At 39.0% G+C, this 17794-nt stretch overlaps 1 protein-coding gene across 1 annotated transcript in view; it reads left to right on the top strand.

Annotated features, from left to right (window-relative positions):
- Positions 1-17794, top strand: part of LOC110970081 (nidogen-1-like) — a 77753-nt gene that overhangs the window by 16453 nt on the left and 43506 nt on the right. The window contains exons 2-8 of the mRNA XM_051945396.1: positions 5449-5751; positions 6269-6498; positions 6579-7402; positions 7536-7676; positions 8204-8455; positions 8711-8911; positions 9132-9365. Coding sequence (XP_051801356.1) covers positions 5449-5751; positions 6269-6498; positions 6579-7402; positions 7536-7676; positions 8204-8455; positions 8711-8911; positions 9132-9365 — 2185 coding nt within the window. The remainder of the gene's footprint in view (positions 1-5448; positions 5752-6268; positions 6499-6578; positions 7403-7535; positions 7677-8203; positions 8456-8710; positions 8912-9131; positions 9366-17794) is intronic.

Raw genomic sequence — 17794 nt, 5'->3', positions numbered from 1 at the left:
GTTTTTTTTTAGGACATTAGCAGAACATTCTTTAAATGAAGTTGGGATGAGTTGTCTCTGCCTGGATCAGACTGGTTCCAGAACATCTAAAGCACTCTGTGGTCGGTCCATGGTTTGTCCTCCTCATCGGTAGCCGCTCACAACTGCTGACTGAAGGCACCTCATGAGCTTCACCATGTCTGGAGATGTTCCTAAACCATTGGAACGTGTCCGTGGTGAAAGTGGCTCTGTCTGTACGTCTACCCTTCAGGGAACACCTAATTGTTGTCCGTGGCTGAAGTCACTGATTACTTTTTGCAGGAAAAAAACCCAAATCTGTGCTGATGGTGGTGGTGATATCTACAGTCCTTAGGTCTGCCCTACGGTGAGAGGCCTCCTGATCTACAGTTACACATTACCCAGCTGGAAATGTGTGGAATTTAAGAAACACAGTCCCATAATCCTCCAGTAAATAACTGTAGCACTTTATAGCCTTTAGTTCAGAGTGGACAGTTTGGTGTTATTGTGGGTCAGGACAGGTAGAACAGCAGAGAAGCCCTGAAGGTTTAGAAAAGCAGCTTTGTAGCTGAAGCAAACGTAGAAAAACACCCAGAGCTGCAGTCCAGATGAGTTTTCATCCACCACCGCTATGTGCACATCACCTGTTGGTTCGTAAAGGTCAGCTGGTGGCTCTAGTTTTAAACCATAGCAGAAGAAGAGAACACAACCAGAGGACAGAACTGAAAGGGCTCCTGTCCATCCTGGTGAAGAAAAACTATACAGAAAACATGATGGAAATACCACAGTTCTGTTAGTTTCAGGGCTTCAGCTCCAACCCAGCCAGGAAGCCAGTAGACCACGCTGTCGATTCCAGGTTCATCCACCCGTCTCCTCCGGTCATGAGCTCTGGGTAGTGGTTTGAAAAAGGACATTGTGGTTACAAGCGGCCAAAATTAGCTTCAGAGCTCCAACATCTGCAGGGAGCTCGGAGTAAAATCATAGAGTCAAAACGAGCCAGCTGAGGTGGTTTGATTCCTCCTGAGCTCTTCCTACTGAAGGAGACCCTGAGGTGACCTAAAACCAACCGGAGGGATTACATATCTCATCTGGCCTATTAACAGCTTGGGATCCCCAGGAGAAACTCCAGAACATTGCCAGGAAATATGAAAGACCTTCTGACACCCTGACCTGACATGGAGAAGCAGAAAAAAGCTTTGGACAGATGGATGTTAGTTTCATCTGATAATGAGAGGAAAGTGTCAAGTTTTAAGAGGTCATTTTTCACCAAACCACACAAATGAATAAATGAAAGCTTTACTGTTGTCCTCATTTACAGCCACCAAAAATATTGTTTCCTTGTCTGAAAAAAAATCCCAAAATTCAGCCAAAAATTTCCCCAAATTTCTGAAAATTTGCAAAACCTCAGGAAAAAAAATCCAATAATTCCTTAAAAGTTTCCCTTAAAAGTTTTATTCAAAAAATCCCCCAAATTTGGCAAGAAAATTCTTGTAAATATTTTTAAAAATGAGTAAAAATCTTCCAAAAGATCCTAAAAATATATAAAGTGATTCCATATGTATCGGTAAAACTTCTGATATTTTCTTTAAGAAACATTTTTAACATTTCTTTTTTTTCCACCAAAAAATGTTCAAAGATTTCCCAAAATGTTGAAATGTGGACATCAGAAGTTTTACTGTAAAATATATTATTTCCCACATGCAGGACGACACGAGGGTTAAAGTGACGAAACAAAACACTAATGACTTTAACTGAATTTGACTTCAACCCGACTGTATTCTTCAGCATAAATATTTTTATTTCTTCATCATGTGTCCATTAATCAGAGGAATTCTTCTAAAATTAATCACTTGCAAATCCATTTTCTGAATCACTGGCATTCAGTGCTGCAAACCTCGTCCTACAGTTCCTGTACTTTCTGGAAGTACTATTATTTTTAGGGTTAAACAATTTGTTTGGAGCTTCATTTAGACCTGGTTACTCTGATGGAAAGTCTTCAGGTTACGTTCACTGTAAATCCACTTGTATACAATGAAAATGAAACAGAGCCTAAAATGGAGCCTTGGGTTCTGATATGAGGGTAAAATGTAAACCACTCCTCAGTCTGACCATCATCCAAGAGTTTACCATGAGCCAAACAACTGAAGGTTTTCTCGGTGTTTGGATGTCTGTGTTTTAATGTTGGTTTAATGCTCTGTAAACCCAGGCTCTACACCTTTAGAGACGTGGTTCTAAACCAAAGCAGAAGAATGGAGTTAGTCAGAATGTTCTTGGTCTCTGCAGAACGCTGCTCTACTTCAGTCCAACGACTGGTCATGTTCTGAAAACACAGAAGTGGAAAAGGTCTTATCATGGAACATAAAATAAAAACCTCTTGACAGTCAGGCTCAAACAGGTTTTTACTCAGAATGTCTCTGTGAGCTGTCACTGGGACATGAGCCGTGGGTATTTCCTCCAAACCTGCAGCCTTGGATGGAGAGGACACACTCACGGTCACGGTTCATGGCGTTCTGGCCTCAAACATCAACTATGGAATTCAGCGTAAGGCAGCTTTGAGTTAATAAGGTTAAAGCAATCCCATTCTTCTGAGTGAAAGGGAAGTTATTGTGTGGAATTCCTGTGTGCCGACAAAGCGAGCAGATCTGAAGGAGAGTCCTGAATGTTTACGGAGTTTAACTGGAAGTCTTTCTGAGGAAACCAGCCGACCTCATGTCTCCTCTCTCTCCCACTGCACCATTTAAAAAATCAACATGATATCTAAACCAGGGGTGTCCACCATGAGACCCGTGGTCCAAAAGTGGTCCTCCAGAGGGTCCAATCCGGTCCTCAAAGTGTAAAATTACAGAGAAGACATTAACTGCAGATTGTAAATTAGTAAAACTATAAATTTAAAATCATTTCTAGACCATGACAAGTTGTTTGGATCAGAAAGTCAAATACTGGATTGTTCTTTGTTCTTTTGTCTCATTTTAGTCAAACTTTGTCTTGTTTTTGTTGTTTTTGTTGTTTTTTGTCTGACTTTGGTCTCATGTTTTTGTAGTTCTGTTTCCTTTTTGTCTCGATTTTGTTTTTTGTCTTATTTTGTCATTTTGTGTTTTGCTTTTTTCTTTGTTTTGTGTGTCATTTTGTGTGTTTTGTTGTCTTGATTTTGTTGTTTGGCTCATATTTTGTCCCTTTTTTCTTTTATTTCATGAATGTGGAACCTGGACTAAAACTAGTTTGACACCCCATCCTACTCTCTCTTTTCTTTGAATCCTAATATTTTCACAGTCTTGGCTGATTCCTGTTCACAGACCCTTAAGTTTTCCCACCAGGTCAGTAGTCCTGTCAGTCTGGACTATGGAAACCTGTAAGAGTTAAATTTTATTTGGAAATACTCCATGATGCCGACCTAGTTTGTTATAATTGTTGGAGTGATTACAGCACAGTGTTTGAAATGATTAAATAGAATTTCAGAAGTGTATGTATATATAAGGCAGTCCCTCCAGGAATTCGCGATGTTGCGATCGCACAAATTCACGCGAAATCAACCAATCTCCACGAATTTTGCGCGGCCTTGCAATTTTATCCAATCACCGCAGCTTTCCCACAATTTTGGCCTCCTGTGAGTTCCACCAATCACAGCAGCTCCCAGTGCAAATGTAATGCACGTACGTCACCGAATTCACTTCCTGTTTATGGTTTGAAGATGCAGACATGTGAGATACTAATGTCTCTCATTTACCAACAAAAATTACTGCTGAAGACCGTGATAAACAATTAATTCACTGATGTTCTTCACCAAAGCCAAACTGTTTTACAACCGTGCAAAACTGTGGTGGAATACAAAAAAAGAAAAAAATCATCGATTGATACACACTTTTTTAAAACATGAAACATATTAGAACGACTGAAATGATCAGACAACAGACCACATAAATCACCATGATGGAAACTGTTGCATCCAGATCCGTTAGAGCCCTGAAAGAATGAAGGTAAATTAGATTATTTATTCCACCAAAGAACACGGCAGAGTTATGTGACGATCAGCGTGTGTGAATCCTTCCTCTGTTACCAACATCACTCAAAAACAGACTCAGGGATTTAAATGAAGTTTTCAGGGTCGGTCAGAAATGACACAAGGACCAAATGATTAGACTTCAGCAGTGATACGGCTTAAAGTTTGGATCCATGGATTTGTTAAGGATTTCCCATTGAGGTAGAGGCACGGCATCTGCTACCTGCACGGTAACCATGGCAACAGGTGAACGCTACCTCAGCAGCCTGCTGACGATCACATGATTGTGATCCTACAACAATCTACCACTGTGGACGTATCGGAAATGATACAAGGAACAACTGATTAAATTGTGGGGGTGTTTCTGAGTCCCATCAATTCCTGTCGCCCCCTACATAGTTAGGTCACGTCATGTTAAACAGTATCTGGCTCCTGCTAATTTCCCACCATGGTGCGCCAGCTTTTGTGGAAATGGGTCCGAACGTTAAATAACTAATTTCGGAATAAATATTGTCAATTACAGCATTGAAACATGTTCTACAAGCTGGAAAAAAAATGCAGCTTTTTAGCAATTGTCACTGTCTCCCGCAACTTTATCGCAATTTTTTAGAAAAGCTGCTGCGAATTCAGGCATTTTCGGCCGCAACAATCACGAAAAACGCCCACGAAATCCTGGAGGGACTGATAAGGTGAGGTAATGGATTAAAATTCAATATAGATCACCAGGAACCACATAAGTTAACAACAAACAGTAATTATTCACATTATTATGATAAACTTAGTTGTTATTATGAGGTAATAAATACTCATTTTTAGATCTGACCTGAAATTCATCAGAAGGTTTGTTGTAAGATATAAGATTCCTCCTCTTCATGGCAGGACTTTCTCATAATTGTTACATACCAGAGAGTTTCTAATTCTCATCTCCATGTGAAAACAACTCCCTCAAACATTCGAACTCCAAAGATACATTTATATGTTTCACTGCTAGACCTTCATCAGCAAAATTCAGAGTTTTTTCAGTTAGAAACTTCAAGGTCATTAGTATGAAACCCATCATAACTACACCATGTCCCAAAAGTTCCTTCTCCCCAGTGGACAGCATGTTTGAATGTTTATCTCCTGAATGGATTCCACCTGGTCGATCAAGTTCTGTTTGGATGTTTAGATTCTCAGTAGATAAACTTTTTGCTTGATCAGAACGCATTAATCTCACAACCAAACTTTGGAAGCCAAGAGTACAGGTGAAGTAGTTCCTCTTCCAGAGTCTGAGATTCGTCTTCAGGACATTACTGTTGGTCAGCAGGAAGCTCAAGTCGTTGGCCAAAGTATCAGTAGAAAAAATAGTTCATAGAATATCTTCAAATGACGTAAACATGTTTACATACAAACGGGACATAAACTGCAGTCTGAGATCCTTCACTAACACAAACACCTGATCTGTCCTGTTCCAGATTAACACCAATGGATTCGTTGCTCTTGCCGAGCCTCCGGCTCAGCAGGAGTACCTGGGGCAGATGCCCAGCGGTTTCAAAATGATCGCGGCACTGTTGGGAGACCTGGACAACAGCGACGGACACGGTAAAGTTTATTACAGGCAGGACAGCAGCCCGGATGTGCTTAATCAAGCAGCTGAACACATTCGACGGGCTTTTCCCAGCGGCAAGGGAGTGGAGCCCACCAGCGCCCTCATCGTCACCTGGGAGAGCATGGCCGCCCGGGGCACATCTGGACGGGGGGATGGACTGGATGCTAAGGTGGGTTAGGGGGTTAGATTAGGGGGTGGTTTTCTTTACATCTCTGGTCTGTGATTCTGCTTTTGCACCAGAGTCTGACCCAAACACCCAGACATTGTTTTGGCACTCTGAGGTAAAGTAAAGAGACATAGTCAAAGTCATCACAGCAGAAATGCTCAAAACAGATCAACACCTGGTAAACTGAGCTTAGCAGCAGCTATGTGAGGTCCTGTCAAAGACACACTGGTCATGTGAGCTAAGTTCTTAGAAGCTGGGTTGCAAATCTGGTTCATAATGATGCTAAACTGGGCATAATATTGAATATTTTCACCATCTTTGTTTCGTGTGTTTAGGATGATGACAGTTAAAGAATTATTACTACTCCTTGAAATTAAGTCTACAAAGTGAATCAATTTTGGTCTGAAAGCTCTTTGTTATAAACGCCATCCTCACCGGTCTCTGTCAGGACAGAAAGTTAGCAGATCTGTGGACCAAAACTAAGAATTGTTGGGGATAAAAATCTCATTTGTTTTTCCAGAGAAACACCTTCCAGCTGGCCTTAGTCTCCATGGAGTTATCCTCTTACGCCATCCTGTTGTACCCCAGAGACGGCCTGCAGTTCTTCTCCACATCGGTAGAGGGAGAAAGTAAGCTGCTGGAGGCTGGCTTCAGTGAAGGGATCGTGTCCGGATGGTTCTGGAACACCAAACAGGGAACGTATTTCCGCACGACCACCGACGATGAGATCTCGATCAGGGAACTTACCAAGTATGAACCTGCACTAGTAGATGGGAAGTGTTGTTGAACTTCATCCACACTGATTATTATTCTTTGCTGTTTTCAACCAGAAAGACAAACGCAGCTCAGAATGGAGTTTGGGTTTATAAAATCGGTGCCAACATCACACCAGGGATGGTCACTCGCTCTCCTGAGGACAACGATACTACCGTACCTCCTGCCTCCTCCATTACCTATGAAACTTACACAACAATGACCCCTGAAACAGCTCCAGAAGAAATAGAGACGCTTCCAACTGTGCTTCCCAGTGAGCACCATCTCAGGTACACAGAAGCTGAAGATGTCACACCGACACACATCATACTAGGTACTGAAGATCCAGAATATGAAGAACCTGACCAAGAATTCCCTGAATCAGAGACTGTTGCACCAACATCCACCAACACTGAAAGGGTTCATCCAAGATATCCAGATCCACTTGAGACAAGCTACCCTGATGAAACTAAGACCAGATATCCCATCCCTGAAATCTCACAACCGAGATACACCAGTCCTGAACCCAGTGAACCTAGATACTCTCCAGTTGAACCACGGTACACCAACCCTGATCCTGCTGAACCACGGTACACCAACCCTGATCCGGCTGAACCACGGTACACCAACCCTGATCCGGCTGAACCACGGTACACCAACCCTGATCCTGCTGAACCACGGTACACCAACCCTGATCCGGCTGAACCACGGTACACCAACCCTGATCCTGCTGAACCACGGTACACCAACCCTGATCCTGCTGAACCACGGTACACCAACCCTGATCCTGCTGAACCACGGTACACCAACCCTGGTCCTGTTCAACTGGTACCACCGCATTCCCATCCCCAGCACCCCCAGATTGTTGTAGTAGATGAGGATGAGACTCTGAATGTGAACGGTAAATCATGAGAGCTCAGATTTTTGTGTTTTTTGTGTTTTTCTTGTAACCGTCTACAGCTTCTGTGAAATTAGTTGAGTTTGAGTTTTACTGAAGCTAAGCTGATTGATGCCCTCATCGGTTCCTTTTACAGTATTTGCGTACAATTTGGAGACGTGTGCAAACAACAGGCACAAATGCTCGGCTTTTGCTGACTGCCGGGATTACAGCCAAGGATACTGCTGCCACTGTAGGCCTGGTTTCTATGGCAATGGGAGGGATTGTGTTGCAGAAGGTGAGATACTTTTGGTATTACTCTTGCAAAGACATGTCATGACTGTTAAGCTCTACAAAACTGCAGTTACCCACTAATTATGTCAGGTTCTCCTCATTATCTGATCTAATAATGAGTTTCTCAATTAATCATGCAAAATGCTAAAAATGGCCATGACTATTTCCTGTGGCCTACAACCTTTAATGTAGTCATAGTAGTCCAAAACCAAAGATTTTCAGTTTAATGTCACAGAAGAAAGTGTTTCCTTTCATGATTCCTCTTTGTAGTTTTGAAAGTTAGTAAGTTACAACTTTTGATGAGAAAATTCACCATATTCTCATTTGATTGCATCCATGAGTCACAAAGACCTAAAACCTCTTGATTTTATTGAAAATGTGATTTTAAATTTGTGTATCAGAGTTTTCTGTCCCTTTTCAACCTGTCCCATGATTGATCACATCTCTGGTTTATCCTCTAGCTCATCAGAAGGCTCCCAGCTCCCTGAATGTGAACTTAATGCTCTTTTGATCTAAAATGTTGTTTTGCAGGAAAACCTCAAAGGATGAACGGAAAGGTGAATGGTCGAGTGTTTGTGGGGAACTCTCCCTTACCAGTGGAGTTTGGGAACAATGATTTACACTCCTATGTGGTAGCCAATGATGGACGAGCTTATGTGGCTATCAGCAACATCAACGGCACCGTGGGCCCCTCCCTGCAGCCGCTGTCCTCCCTGGGGGGAGTCATCGGGTGGGCCTTCGCCTTGGAGCAGCCTGGTTACCAGAACGGCTTCAGTCTAACTGGTGAGGAGAAACAATGCTGTTAATTCATATGTTAATTTAGTGCTAAGTTATTTTTAACCATTCATGATGATGGCTGGCTCAGCATAAATGGACAGGTGTACCTGAATAGATAATCCTTGTGTGTTGAAATCTGTTGGTTTTAAAGTCGGCAGACCAAGAATTCCAGCGTCACTGACTTGAGTCCAGCTCATTGAATGTTCCTGGATCCTGCATGACTCCGTTCAGACAAACATGTTTCCTTCCACATCCATGCAGGTGGCGTGTTTTCACGGCAGGCAGAGGTGATCTTTCAGCCCGGCAATGAGCGTCTCAGCATCAAGCAGCATTTTAAAGGGATTGATGAACACGACCACCTGGTGGTGAGCACCGAGCTGGAGGGACGTCTGCCGGCCATCCCACCAGGATACTCTGTCCAGATCAGCCCGTACAAGGAGATGTACCAGTACGACAGAAGCCGTAAGGAGCTCAGACCCCATACAAATACAACAAGGCTAAAGCTAAGCTAAGCTAAAGCTGTATGTTTAGTACATATTAACAATAGCATGTTCAGATATTACCATTAGCACGTTAATGTAAGTAAAATGTAAAATAAATAAAGCAGAAGCACAGATTACACTGAATCCCTGTCAGGTGTTCTGATGGTGAACCGTTCTTTTGTTTCTCTTCCTCCTCGCAGTGATCACTTCCTCCTCCAACCAGGACTACGTCATCACTTCCCCTGATGGCGACGTCCAGACCAGGAGCTACCAGTGGCGTCAGACCATCACCTTCCAGAGCTGCCCACATGATGAGAGCAGCAGACCAGACCAGTCCACCCAGCAGCTCAGCGTCGACCAGATATTCGTCATGTTTGATGCCGACAACAACCTGATCCGCTACGCCATGAGCAACAAGATCGGCTCCATCCACAGTGAGTTCTGACACCAGACAGCCATTAAATACTGTGAAAAAAGGCATGAAATACAACAACTAAGAGGTATGGATAGATTCAAGAAAAATCCTCAAGATGAAACCAACAACTCAAAAAGTCCTCATGAAATAAAACAATTTCTGATCTGTAAGATGCCAAATGTAGTCAAATCTAATATCACCAATGATGCGCTGTGTTCTTATATCAATGATAACCTTTTCCTGTCATTCTAAGGAACTAAACCAGGGGTGTCCAACATGAGGCCCGTGGTCCAAAAGTGGTCCTCCAGAGGGTCCAATCCGGTCCTCAAAGTGTAAAAATTACAGAGAAGACATTAACTGCAGATTGTAAATTAGTAAAACTATAAATTTAAAATCATTTCTAGACCATGACAAGTTGTTTGGATCAGAAAGTAAAACACTAGATTGTTCTTTGTTCTTTTGTCATTTTGTGTCTCATTTTTGTAATATTTTGTCTGTTTTTGTTGTTTTCTTGTCTGACTTTTGTCTCGTGTTTCTGTCGTTTTGTTTCCTTGTCGTCTCGCTTGTGTTTTTTGTCTTATTCGTGTCATTTTATGTTTTGCTTTATTCGTTGTTTTGTGTGCCATTTTTGTCGTTTTTTTGTCTCATTTTTGTCGTTTATTAATTTTTTTGTTGCTTTGTAACTTGTTTGTTTAATTTATTGTCTTTTTTGTTTTATTTTGTGTCGTATGTCTCAGTTTGTGTTTGATTTTTGCCATATGTTGTCTTGTTTTTGCTGTTTTTTGAGCTTTTTTTGTCTGACCCTTGTCGTTTTGATCAGATAGTTAAAGTGGTCCATTGGAGATCAAACTGGGCTGAGTGTGGAACCTGAACTAAAGTGAGTTGGACAGGCCTGGTATAAATTATATTTTAGAGGTATGGAATTATGGAACTTCAAAGAAAATGCCTCCTCACGTCCTCCTGGACCTAGCTTGTTTTTTGAATTCCTCTGAAGGACTTGTGTGCTCCTGCTCCCCACACATTTATTTTTCTGTTTGAATTCTTTCGAAGTTAATTTGTAACAAAAGCAATGAAAGTGAAGATTAATAATCAGACTTATTTAAAATAAAGTGTAAAAAATAATGAATAGATTACTTGATTGCGAGAAAAATAATTGCAGAAATGAATTTCCTGAGGTGATGGGTTGCTGGTTGGACAAATCTAGACTTTAAAAATTTTTTTTTATCAGAAATAGTTTCCATACAAAAGTCAGTACCAGGCAGTCTACAGTAGCAGAAGTAAACAAAGCCGTCTAATAGCGTTGTGTGACGACGTATTCATCCGCTCCACTCACCAGCTAGTTCCATGTAAAATGTAAACCAAGCCGTTACGTGCATCTTGATATCGATTCATGCTGGAAAGAGGATAGAGAGGGACAGAAGAGGAAGAGAGGTTGAGAGGTAGAGAGGGGAACAGGGAACATATAACATACAGTTGGATACATGTATGATCAGATAGATGATACATACAAAGTAGAAGCTAACATGTAAACTGATCCATAGTTTACTGTTATGATGTACAGCTCTGGCATTAAATCTACTACATATGTAGCTGGTAGGAAACTCAAAAATATGTAGAAGAGCAGATCAAGTATAGTGAGGGTGATGCAGAGCAGACTGGTGGAAATGAGCAGCTGGAAGCAGAGGACTGGAGGAAGGTCAGCAGCAGCATCCCACAGTGGACATGATGGAGACTGGACCAGTTGGTGGAACATCAACCACAGATCTGAAGCATCCAGCTCTGGGACCAGGGACACTCAGAGAAATAGCACAGGGGGAAACAGAGTGAATGTACTGCAATAACGGTATACATATTAAATGTAAAGGCAGATAGAGAAGGGCTCAGTGCGTCAAGAAAAGTCCCCCAGCAGCCTATAGGCCTATAGCAGCATGACTAGAGGCAGAACGAAGGGACGTCCAAGAAGGAGTCAGCTGTGCAATGAAGACACAAGCCGAACCCCTGTGGGTCACCCAGTCAGCCCCAACTATAAGATTTGTCAAAAAGGAACGTTTTAAGCCTGGTCTTAAAAATAGAGAGGGTGTCTGCCTCCAGAACCCAAACTGGGAGCAGGTTCCACAGGAGAGGAGCTGATAACTGAAGGCTCTGCCTCCCATTCTACTTTTAGAAATTCTAGGAACAACAAGTAAGCCTGCAGCTTGAGAGCGAAGAGTTCTACTAGGATAATAAGGTACTATCAGATCTTTAAGATATGATGGAGATTGGTTATTAAGAGCTTTATATGTCAGAAGAAGGATTTTAAATTCTATTCTGGATTTAACAGGAAGCCAGTGAAGAGAAGCAAGTATAGGGGAAATATGATCTCTTTTGCTAACTCCTGTCAGTACTCTAGCAGCAGCGTTTTGGATCAACTGTAGATGTTTGAGAGAACTATTTGGACAACCCGATAATAAGGAATTACAATAGTCAAGCCTGGAAGTAACAAAAGCATGAACTAATTTTTCTGCATCACTCTGAGACAGGATGTTCCTGATTTTTACAATATTACGCAGGTGAAAAAAGGAAGTCCTACAGACTTGCTTTATGTGTGAGTTAAAGGACATGTCCTGGTCAAAAATAACTCCAAGATTCCTCACAGTAGTACTGGAGGCCAATGTGATGCCATCCAGAGTAACTATTTGCTTTGAAAGCGAGTTTCTAAGATGTTTGGGGCCAAATACAATGACTTCAGTTTTGTCTGAATTTAGCAGTAGGAAGTTAAAAGTCATCCAGGTTTTAATGTCCTTAAGACAATCTTGCAGTCTAGCTAACTGATCAGTTTCATCTGGCTTCATAGATAAATACAATTGTGTGTCATCTGCATAACAATGGAAGTTAATACAATGCTTCCTAATAATATTGCCTAAAGGAAGCATGTATAATGTGAAAAGTATCGGTCCTAAGACAGAACCCTGAGGAACTCCATGATTAACTTTAGTATGCTCAGAAGAGTCAAACTGGAACCTGTCTGATAAGTAGGATTTAAACCAGTCCAGCGCTGTCCCTTTAATGCCAATTGAATAATATTTATTCGGAAGTCCTATACAATCTTGTTGTAAATTGAAATGTTATCATAAAATGGTCAGAAGGAAGAGGGTTCTGGGGAAATACTGTTAACTGTTGGGTCTCTACGCCATAAATGAGAACAAGGTCAAGGGTGTGATTAAAACTATGAGTAGCACTGCCCTCCCTGACTCTGAATAGGGAACTTTAATGAAGAATATCAGCTTAGCTTTCAGGGAGGGCTGGTGATGGTCACACACACACACACACACACACACACACACACACACACACACACACACACACACACACACACACACACACACACACACTAAATAAAAAAAATTCTCCACATTTCTGAAAATTTGCAAAACCTCAGGAAGAAAATTCTAAAAATTTCCCTCAAAAGTTCAATTTAAAAAATAAAATCATCCAAATTTGGCAAGAACATTCTTGTAAATATTTTCAAAAAATGAGTAAGAATCTTCAAAAAAAATCCTAAAAATATCTAAAGTGATTCCATATATATCAGTAAAACTTCTGATATTTTCTTTAAGAACATTAAAAAAAAAATCAACCAAAATCCAGTGAAATTTGCTGGATTTTGGTGGATTTTTATGTTCTTAAGAAACATTTTTAACATTTCTTTGTTTCTACCAAAAATGTTCCATGTTGAAAATGTGGACATCAGAAGTTTCACTGTGAAAATATATTATTTCCCACATTTTTAAAACAGGTTAATTTGACCCACAGGATGACACCGGGGTTGATGAGGCTTCCTGCTGTAGCTGTAGTCTGCTATTTTAATGTACAGTCCATTTTTTCAGTGATGGTGGTGCGTGTTGTCCAACCTCAGATGGATTCAGGTCCTCGTCTCCTGCTCGTCTGTCGGGGGAAACTGATGTGTGTTATTACCCAGAGGAATGCACTAAAGCACGCCTCCAGCCGTTTAGTGCCTCATGGTGTTTCAGAGGAACATCAGAGGAAGACAAACAGTAATCTGAGCCGGGCTGTATTTCCTCAGCTGCTGTCAGAGAGGCTGTGAAGGTTGGCAGGGGGTGACGCTCAGCCACAGAGGTCAGGGAGATACCAACCTCCAGTCCACAGCAGATAACAGGGGAGGGCATCAGGAGGATTTAAAAACAATGAAACTAAGGGTTAAAGGTAAAAATGCAGGTGGGGTTGTTGATGGGGGCACTGGGGGGGTTCTGGGTTACACAAGCAAACAGCGCTCAGCTGGGGTTTGTTGGCAGAAAGTGAAACATCTGGGTCGTGTTTCCTGACCAGGAAGCCTCAAACATGGAGGATTCAGCTGCACAACGGGAACAAGAGGACACCAATTCAGTGACTTACTCCTGTCATTTCATCTCCTGCTGAATCACAAGTACTGAAACTGTTTGTTGATTATCAAAGATGCAACTAGAAGATTAAATTCATGTCAGTTCATTGGTTTGATAGAACATCAGGACACGGTGACAGACCATCATACAGCACAACGTCTTATTCTGAAAGTCAGTTTCACGTTTGGCTTCGACTCTGGGGCTGTTCTGGTCCGTTCCACGTGGTCTCTGGGGAGAACATTCAGCCTCAGTTTGTCATTTCCACATTACAACTTCCAGATCATAGAGTGTCTACGAAGGAACACAACATTTAATCACAGCTGAACCATATACTTATGATAGAATTATAAACAAAACAAAAGAGGCACAAAAAAAGACAAAACAACAAAACACAAGACAAAATATTACAAAAGTGAGACACAAAATGACAAAAAAACGGACCAACGACAAAACCGAGACAAAAAACATACAAAACAACAAAAATGAGACAAAAAACAATGAACAAGCGAAACACAAAAGCAATGCACAAAGGAAATGCAAAATGACAAAAACATGAGACAAAATATTACAAAAATGAGACACAAAACGGACACAAAACGACCAAAGCGACCACAAAATTTGACAAATGACATCAAACAAAACAAGAAACAAAAAGTTACAAAGCAACAAAACAATAAACAAACGACAAAAACGAGACAAAAAATTACACAAATGAGACAAGAAATGACAAAAGTATGAAAAACACAACAAAAAATAAACAAACAACAAAAGCCAGAGAAAAACACAAGACTCAAAACAATGTAAAAAGCAAAACACAAAAATGACAAAAAAGCCACAAAACACCTGTGAAACAAAAAGGAAACACAAAATGACACAAACATGAGATGAAAGTCAGACAAAAAATTACAAAAAACAAGAAAAACAAGACAAAAATTACAAAAATAAGACACAAAAGAACAAAGAGCAATCCAGTATTTTACTTTATGATCCAAACAACTTGTCATGGTCTAGAAATGATTTTAAATTTCTAGTTTTACTAATTTACAATCTGCAGTTAATGTCTTCTCTGTAGTTTTTACACTTTGAGGACCGGATTGGACCCTCTGGAGGACCGCTTTTGGACCACGGGCCTCATGGTGGACACCCCTGATGGGTAAAGCACATATAAGTCCTGCAGTGTTCCATCGTCGTCATTGTCAATTATGAAAAAATATCTTCTGCCAGCATTGTATGTAAAAACAAAAGAGTTTCTTAATCCAGTTTAAAAACGATTCCTCAAAGCTACTGAAAAAAGGAGATTTTTGTAATTTAATAATATTAATTCATATCATTTTTTAATGAGCTTTGCAACCAAAAGAAGTTTACTTTTAATTGTTTTTTGGGGTCGGATGATAACAGAATGTTCTACAGAGGTCAACTTTTAGGTAATTTTGCAGCTTTTTTATGTTTAAATGTGAAATTAACGACAAACTAAATGCTGAAGGACTCTTTGTTTATTGTTGACCAGTCAGATTGTATACAGAAACTAAAATTTGAGGATTATAGCTGCAACTGAGAAGCTAAAAAACTGCTTGAAAAGTCTGCTGTTGGATTTCACCGTCATATTTTGTGTTTTTTTGTATGTTTTTTTGTAAAAAATGCAATGGCATTTCTGCTCAGTTGCTCAGTTGTTTTTATGCTCTAACAGTGTTGTTTTTATGTTTCTGACAGTGTTGTTTTAATGTTCTAACAGTGTTGTTTTTAATGTTATAAAAGTGTTGTTTTTATGCTCTAACAGTGTTGTTTTTATGTTATAACAGTGTTGTTTTTATGTTTCTAACAGTGTTGTTTTTATGTTCTAACAGTGTTGTTCTTATGTTCTAACAGTGTTGTTTTTGTGTTCTAACAGTGTTGTTTTTATGTTATAACAGTGTTGTTTTTGTGTTATAACAGTGTTGTTTTTATGTTATAACAGTGTTGTTTTTATGTTATAACAGTGTTGTTTTTGTGTTCTAACAGTGTTGTTTTTATGTTCTAACAGTGTTGTTTTTATGTTCTAACAGTGTTGTTTTTATGTTCTAAGTGTTGTTTTTGTGTTCTAACAGTGTTGTTTTTATGTTTCTAACAGTGTTGTTTTTATGTTTCTGACAGTGTTGTTTTTATGCTCTAACAGTGTTGTTTTTATGTTCTAACAGTGTTGTTTTTATGTTCTAAGTGTTGTTTTTGTGTTCTAACAGTGTTGTTTTTATGTTATAACAGTGTTGTTTTTATGTTTCTGACAGTGTTGTTTTAATGTTCTAACAGTGTTGTTTTTATGTTATAACAGTGTTGTTTTTATGCTCTAACAGTGTTGTTTTTATGTTATAACAGTGTTGTTTTTATGTTTCTAACAGTGTTGTTTTTATGTTCTAACAGTGTTGTTTTTATGTTCTAACAGTGTTGTTCTTATGTTCTAACAGTGTTGTTTTTGTGTTCTAACAGTGTTGTTTTTATGTTATAACAGTGTTGTTTTTATGTTCTAACAGTGTTGTTTTTATGTTATAACAGTGTTTTTTTATGTTTCTAACAGTGTTGTTTTTATGTTCTAACAGTGTTGTTTTTATGCTCTAACAGTGTTGTTCTTATGTTCTAACAGTGTTGTTTTTGTGTTCTAACAGTGTTGTTTTTATGTTATAACAGTGTTGTTTTTGTGTTCTAACAGTGTTGTTTTTATGTTATAACAGTGTTGTTTTTGTGTTCTAACAGTGTTGTTTTTATGTTATAACAGTGTTGTTTTTATGTTCTTACAGTGTTGTTTTTATGTTTCTGACAGTGTTGTTTTTATGTTATAACAGTGTTGTTTTTATGTTATAACAGTGTTGTTTTTATGTTTCTGACAGTGTTGTTTTTATGCTCTAACAGTGTTGTTTTTATGTTCTAACAGTGTTGTTTTTATGTTTCTAACAGTGTTGTTTTTATGTTATAACAGTGTTGTTTTTATGTTCTAATAGTGTTGTTTTTATGTTTCTAACAGTGTTGTTTTTATGTTTCTAACTGTTGTTTTTATGTTATAACAGTGTTGTTTTTATGTTCTAATAGTGTTGTTTTTATGTTTCTGACAGTGTTGTTTTTATGTTTCTAACAGTGTTGTTTTTATGTTATAACAGTGTTGTTTTTATGTTATAACAGTGTTGTTTTTATGTTCTAATAGTGTTGTTTTTATGTTTCTAACAGTGTTGTTTTTATGTTCTAACAGTGTTGTTTTTATGTTCTAACAGTGTTGTTTTCATGTTCTGACAGTGTTGTTTTTGTGTTATAACAGTGTTGTTTTTAATGTTATAAAAGTGTTGTTTTTATGTTATAACAGTGTTGTTTTTATGTTTCTAACAGTGTTGTTTTTATGTTCTAAGTGTTGTTTTTGTGTTCTAGCAGTGTTGTTTTTATGTTATAATAGTGTTGTTTTTATGTTTCTAACAGTGTTGTTTTTATGTTTCTGACAGTGTTGTTTTTATGTTTCTAACAGTGTTGTTTTTATGTTATAACAGTGTTGTTTTTATGTTTCGAACAGTGTTGTTTTTATGTTTCTGACAGTGTTGTTTTTATGCTCTAACAGTGTTGTTTTTATGTTTCTAACAGTGTTGTTTTTATGTTTCTGACAGTGTTGTTTTTATGCTCTAACAGTGTTGTTTTTATGCTCTAACAGTGTTGTTTTTATGCTCTCACAGTGTTGTTTTTATGCTCTAACAGTGTTGTTTTTATGTTCTCATAGTGTTGTTTTTATGTTTCTAACAGTGTTGTTTTTATGTTTCTAACAGTGTTGTTTTTATGTTATAACAGTGTTGTTCTTATGTTCTAATAGTGTTGTTTTTATGTTTCTAACAGTGTTGTTTTTATGTTTCTAACAGTGTTGTTTTTATGCTCTCACAGTGTTGTTTTTATGCTCTAACAGTGTTGTTTTTATGTTCTAACAGTGTTGTTTTTATGTTTCTAACAGTGTTGTTTTTATGTTCTAACAGTGTTGTTTTTATGTTTCTAACAGTGTTGTTTTTATGTTATAACAGTGTTGTTTTTATGTTATAACAGTGTTGCTTTTATGTTTCTAACAGTGTTG

This window comes from Acanthochromis polyacanthus, chromosome 3 (assembly GCF_021347895.1).
Source record: "Acanthochromis polyacanthus isolate Apoly-LR-REF ecotype Palm Island chromosome 3, KAUST_Apoly_ChrSc, whole genome shotgun sequence".
NCBI classification, from domain to species: Eukaryota; Metazoa; Chordata; class Actinopteri; family Pomacentridae; genus Acanthochromis; species Acanthochromis polyacanthus.
This window is presented reverse-complemented; position numbering and strand designations above follow the sequence as displayed.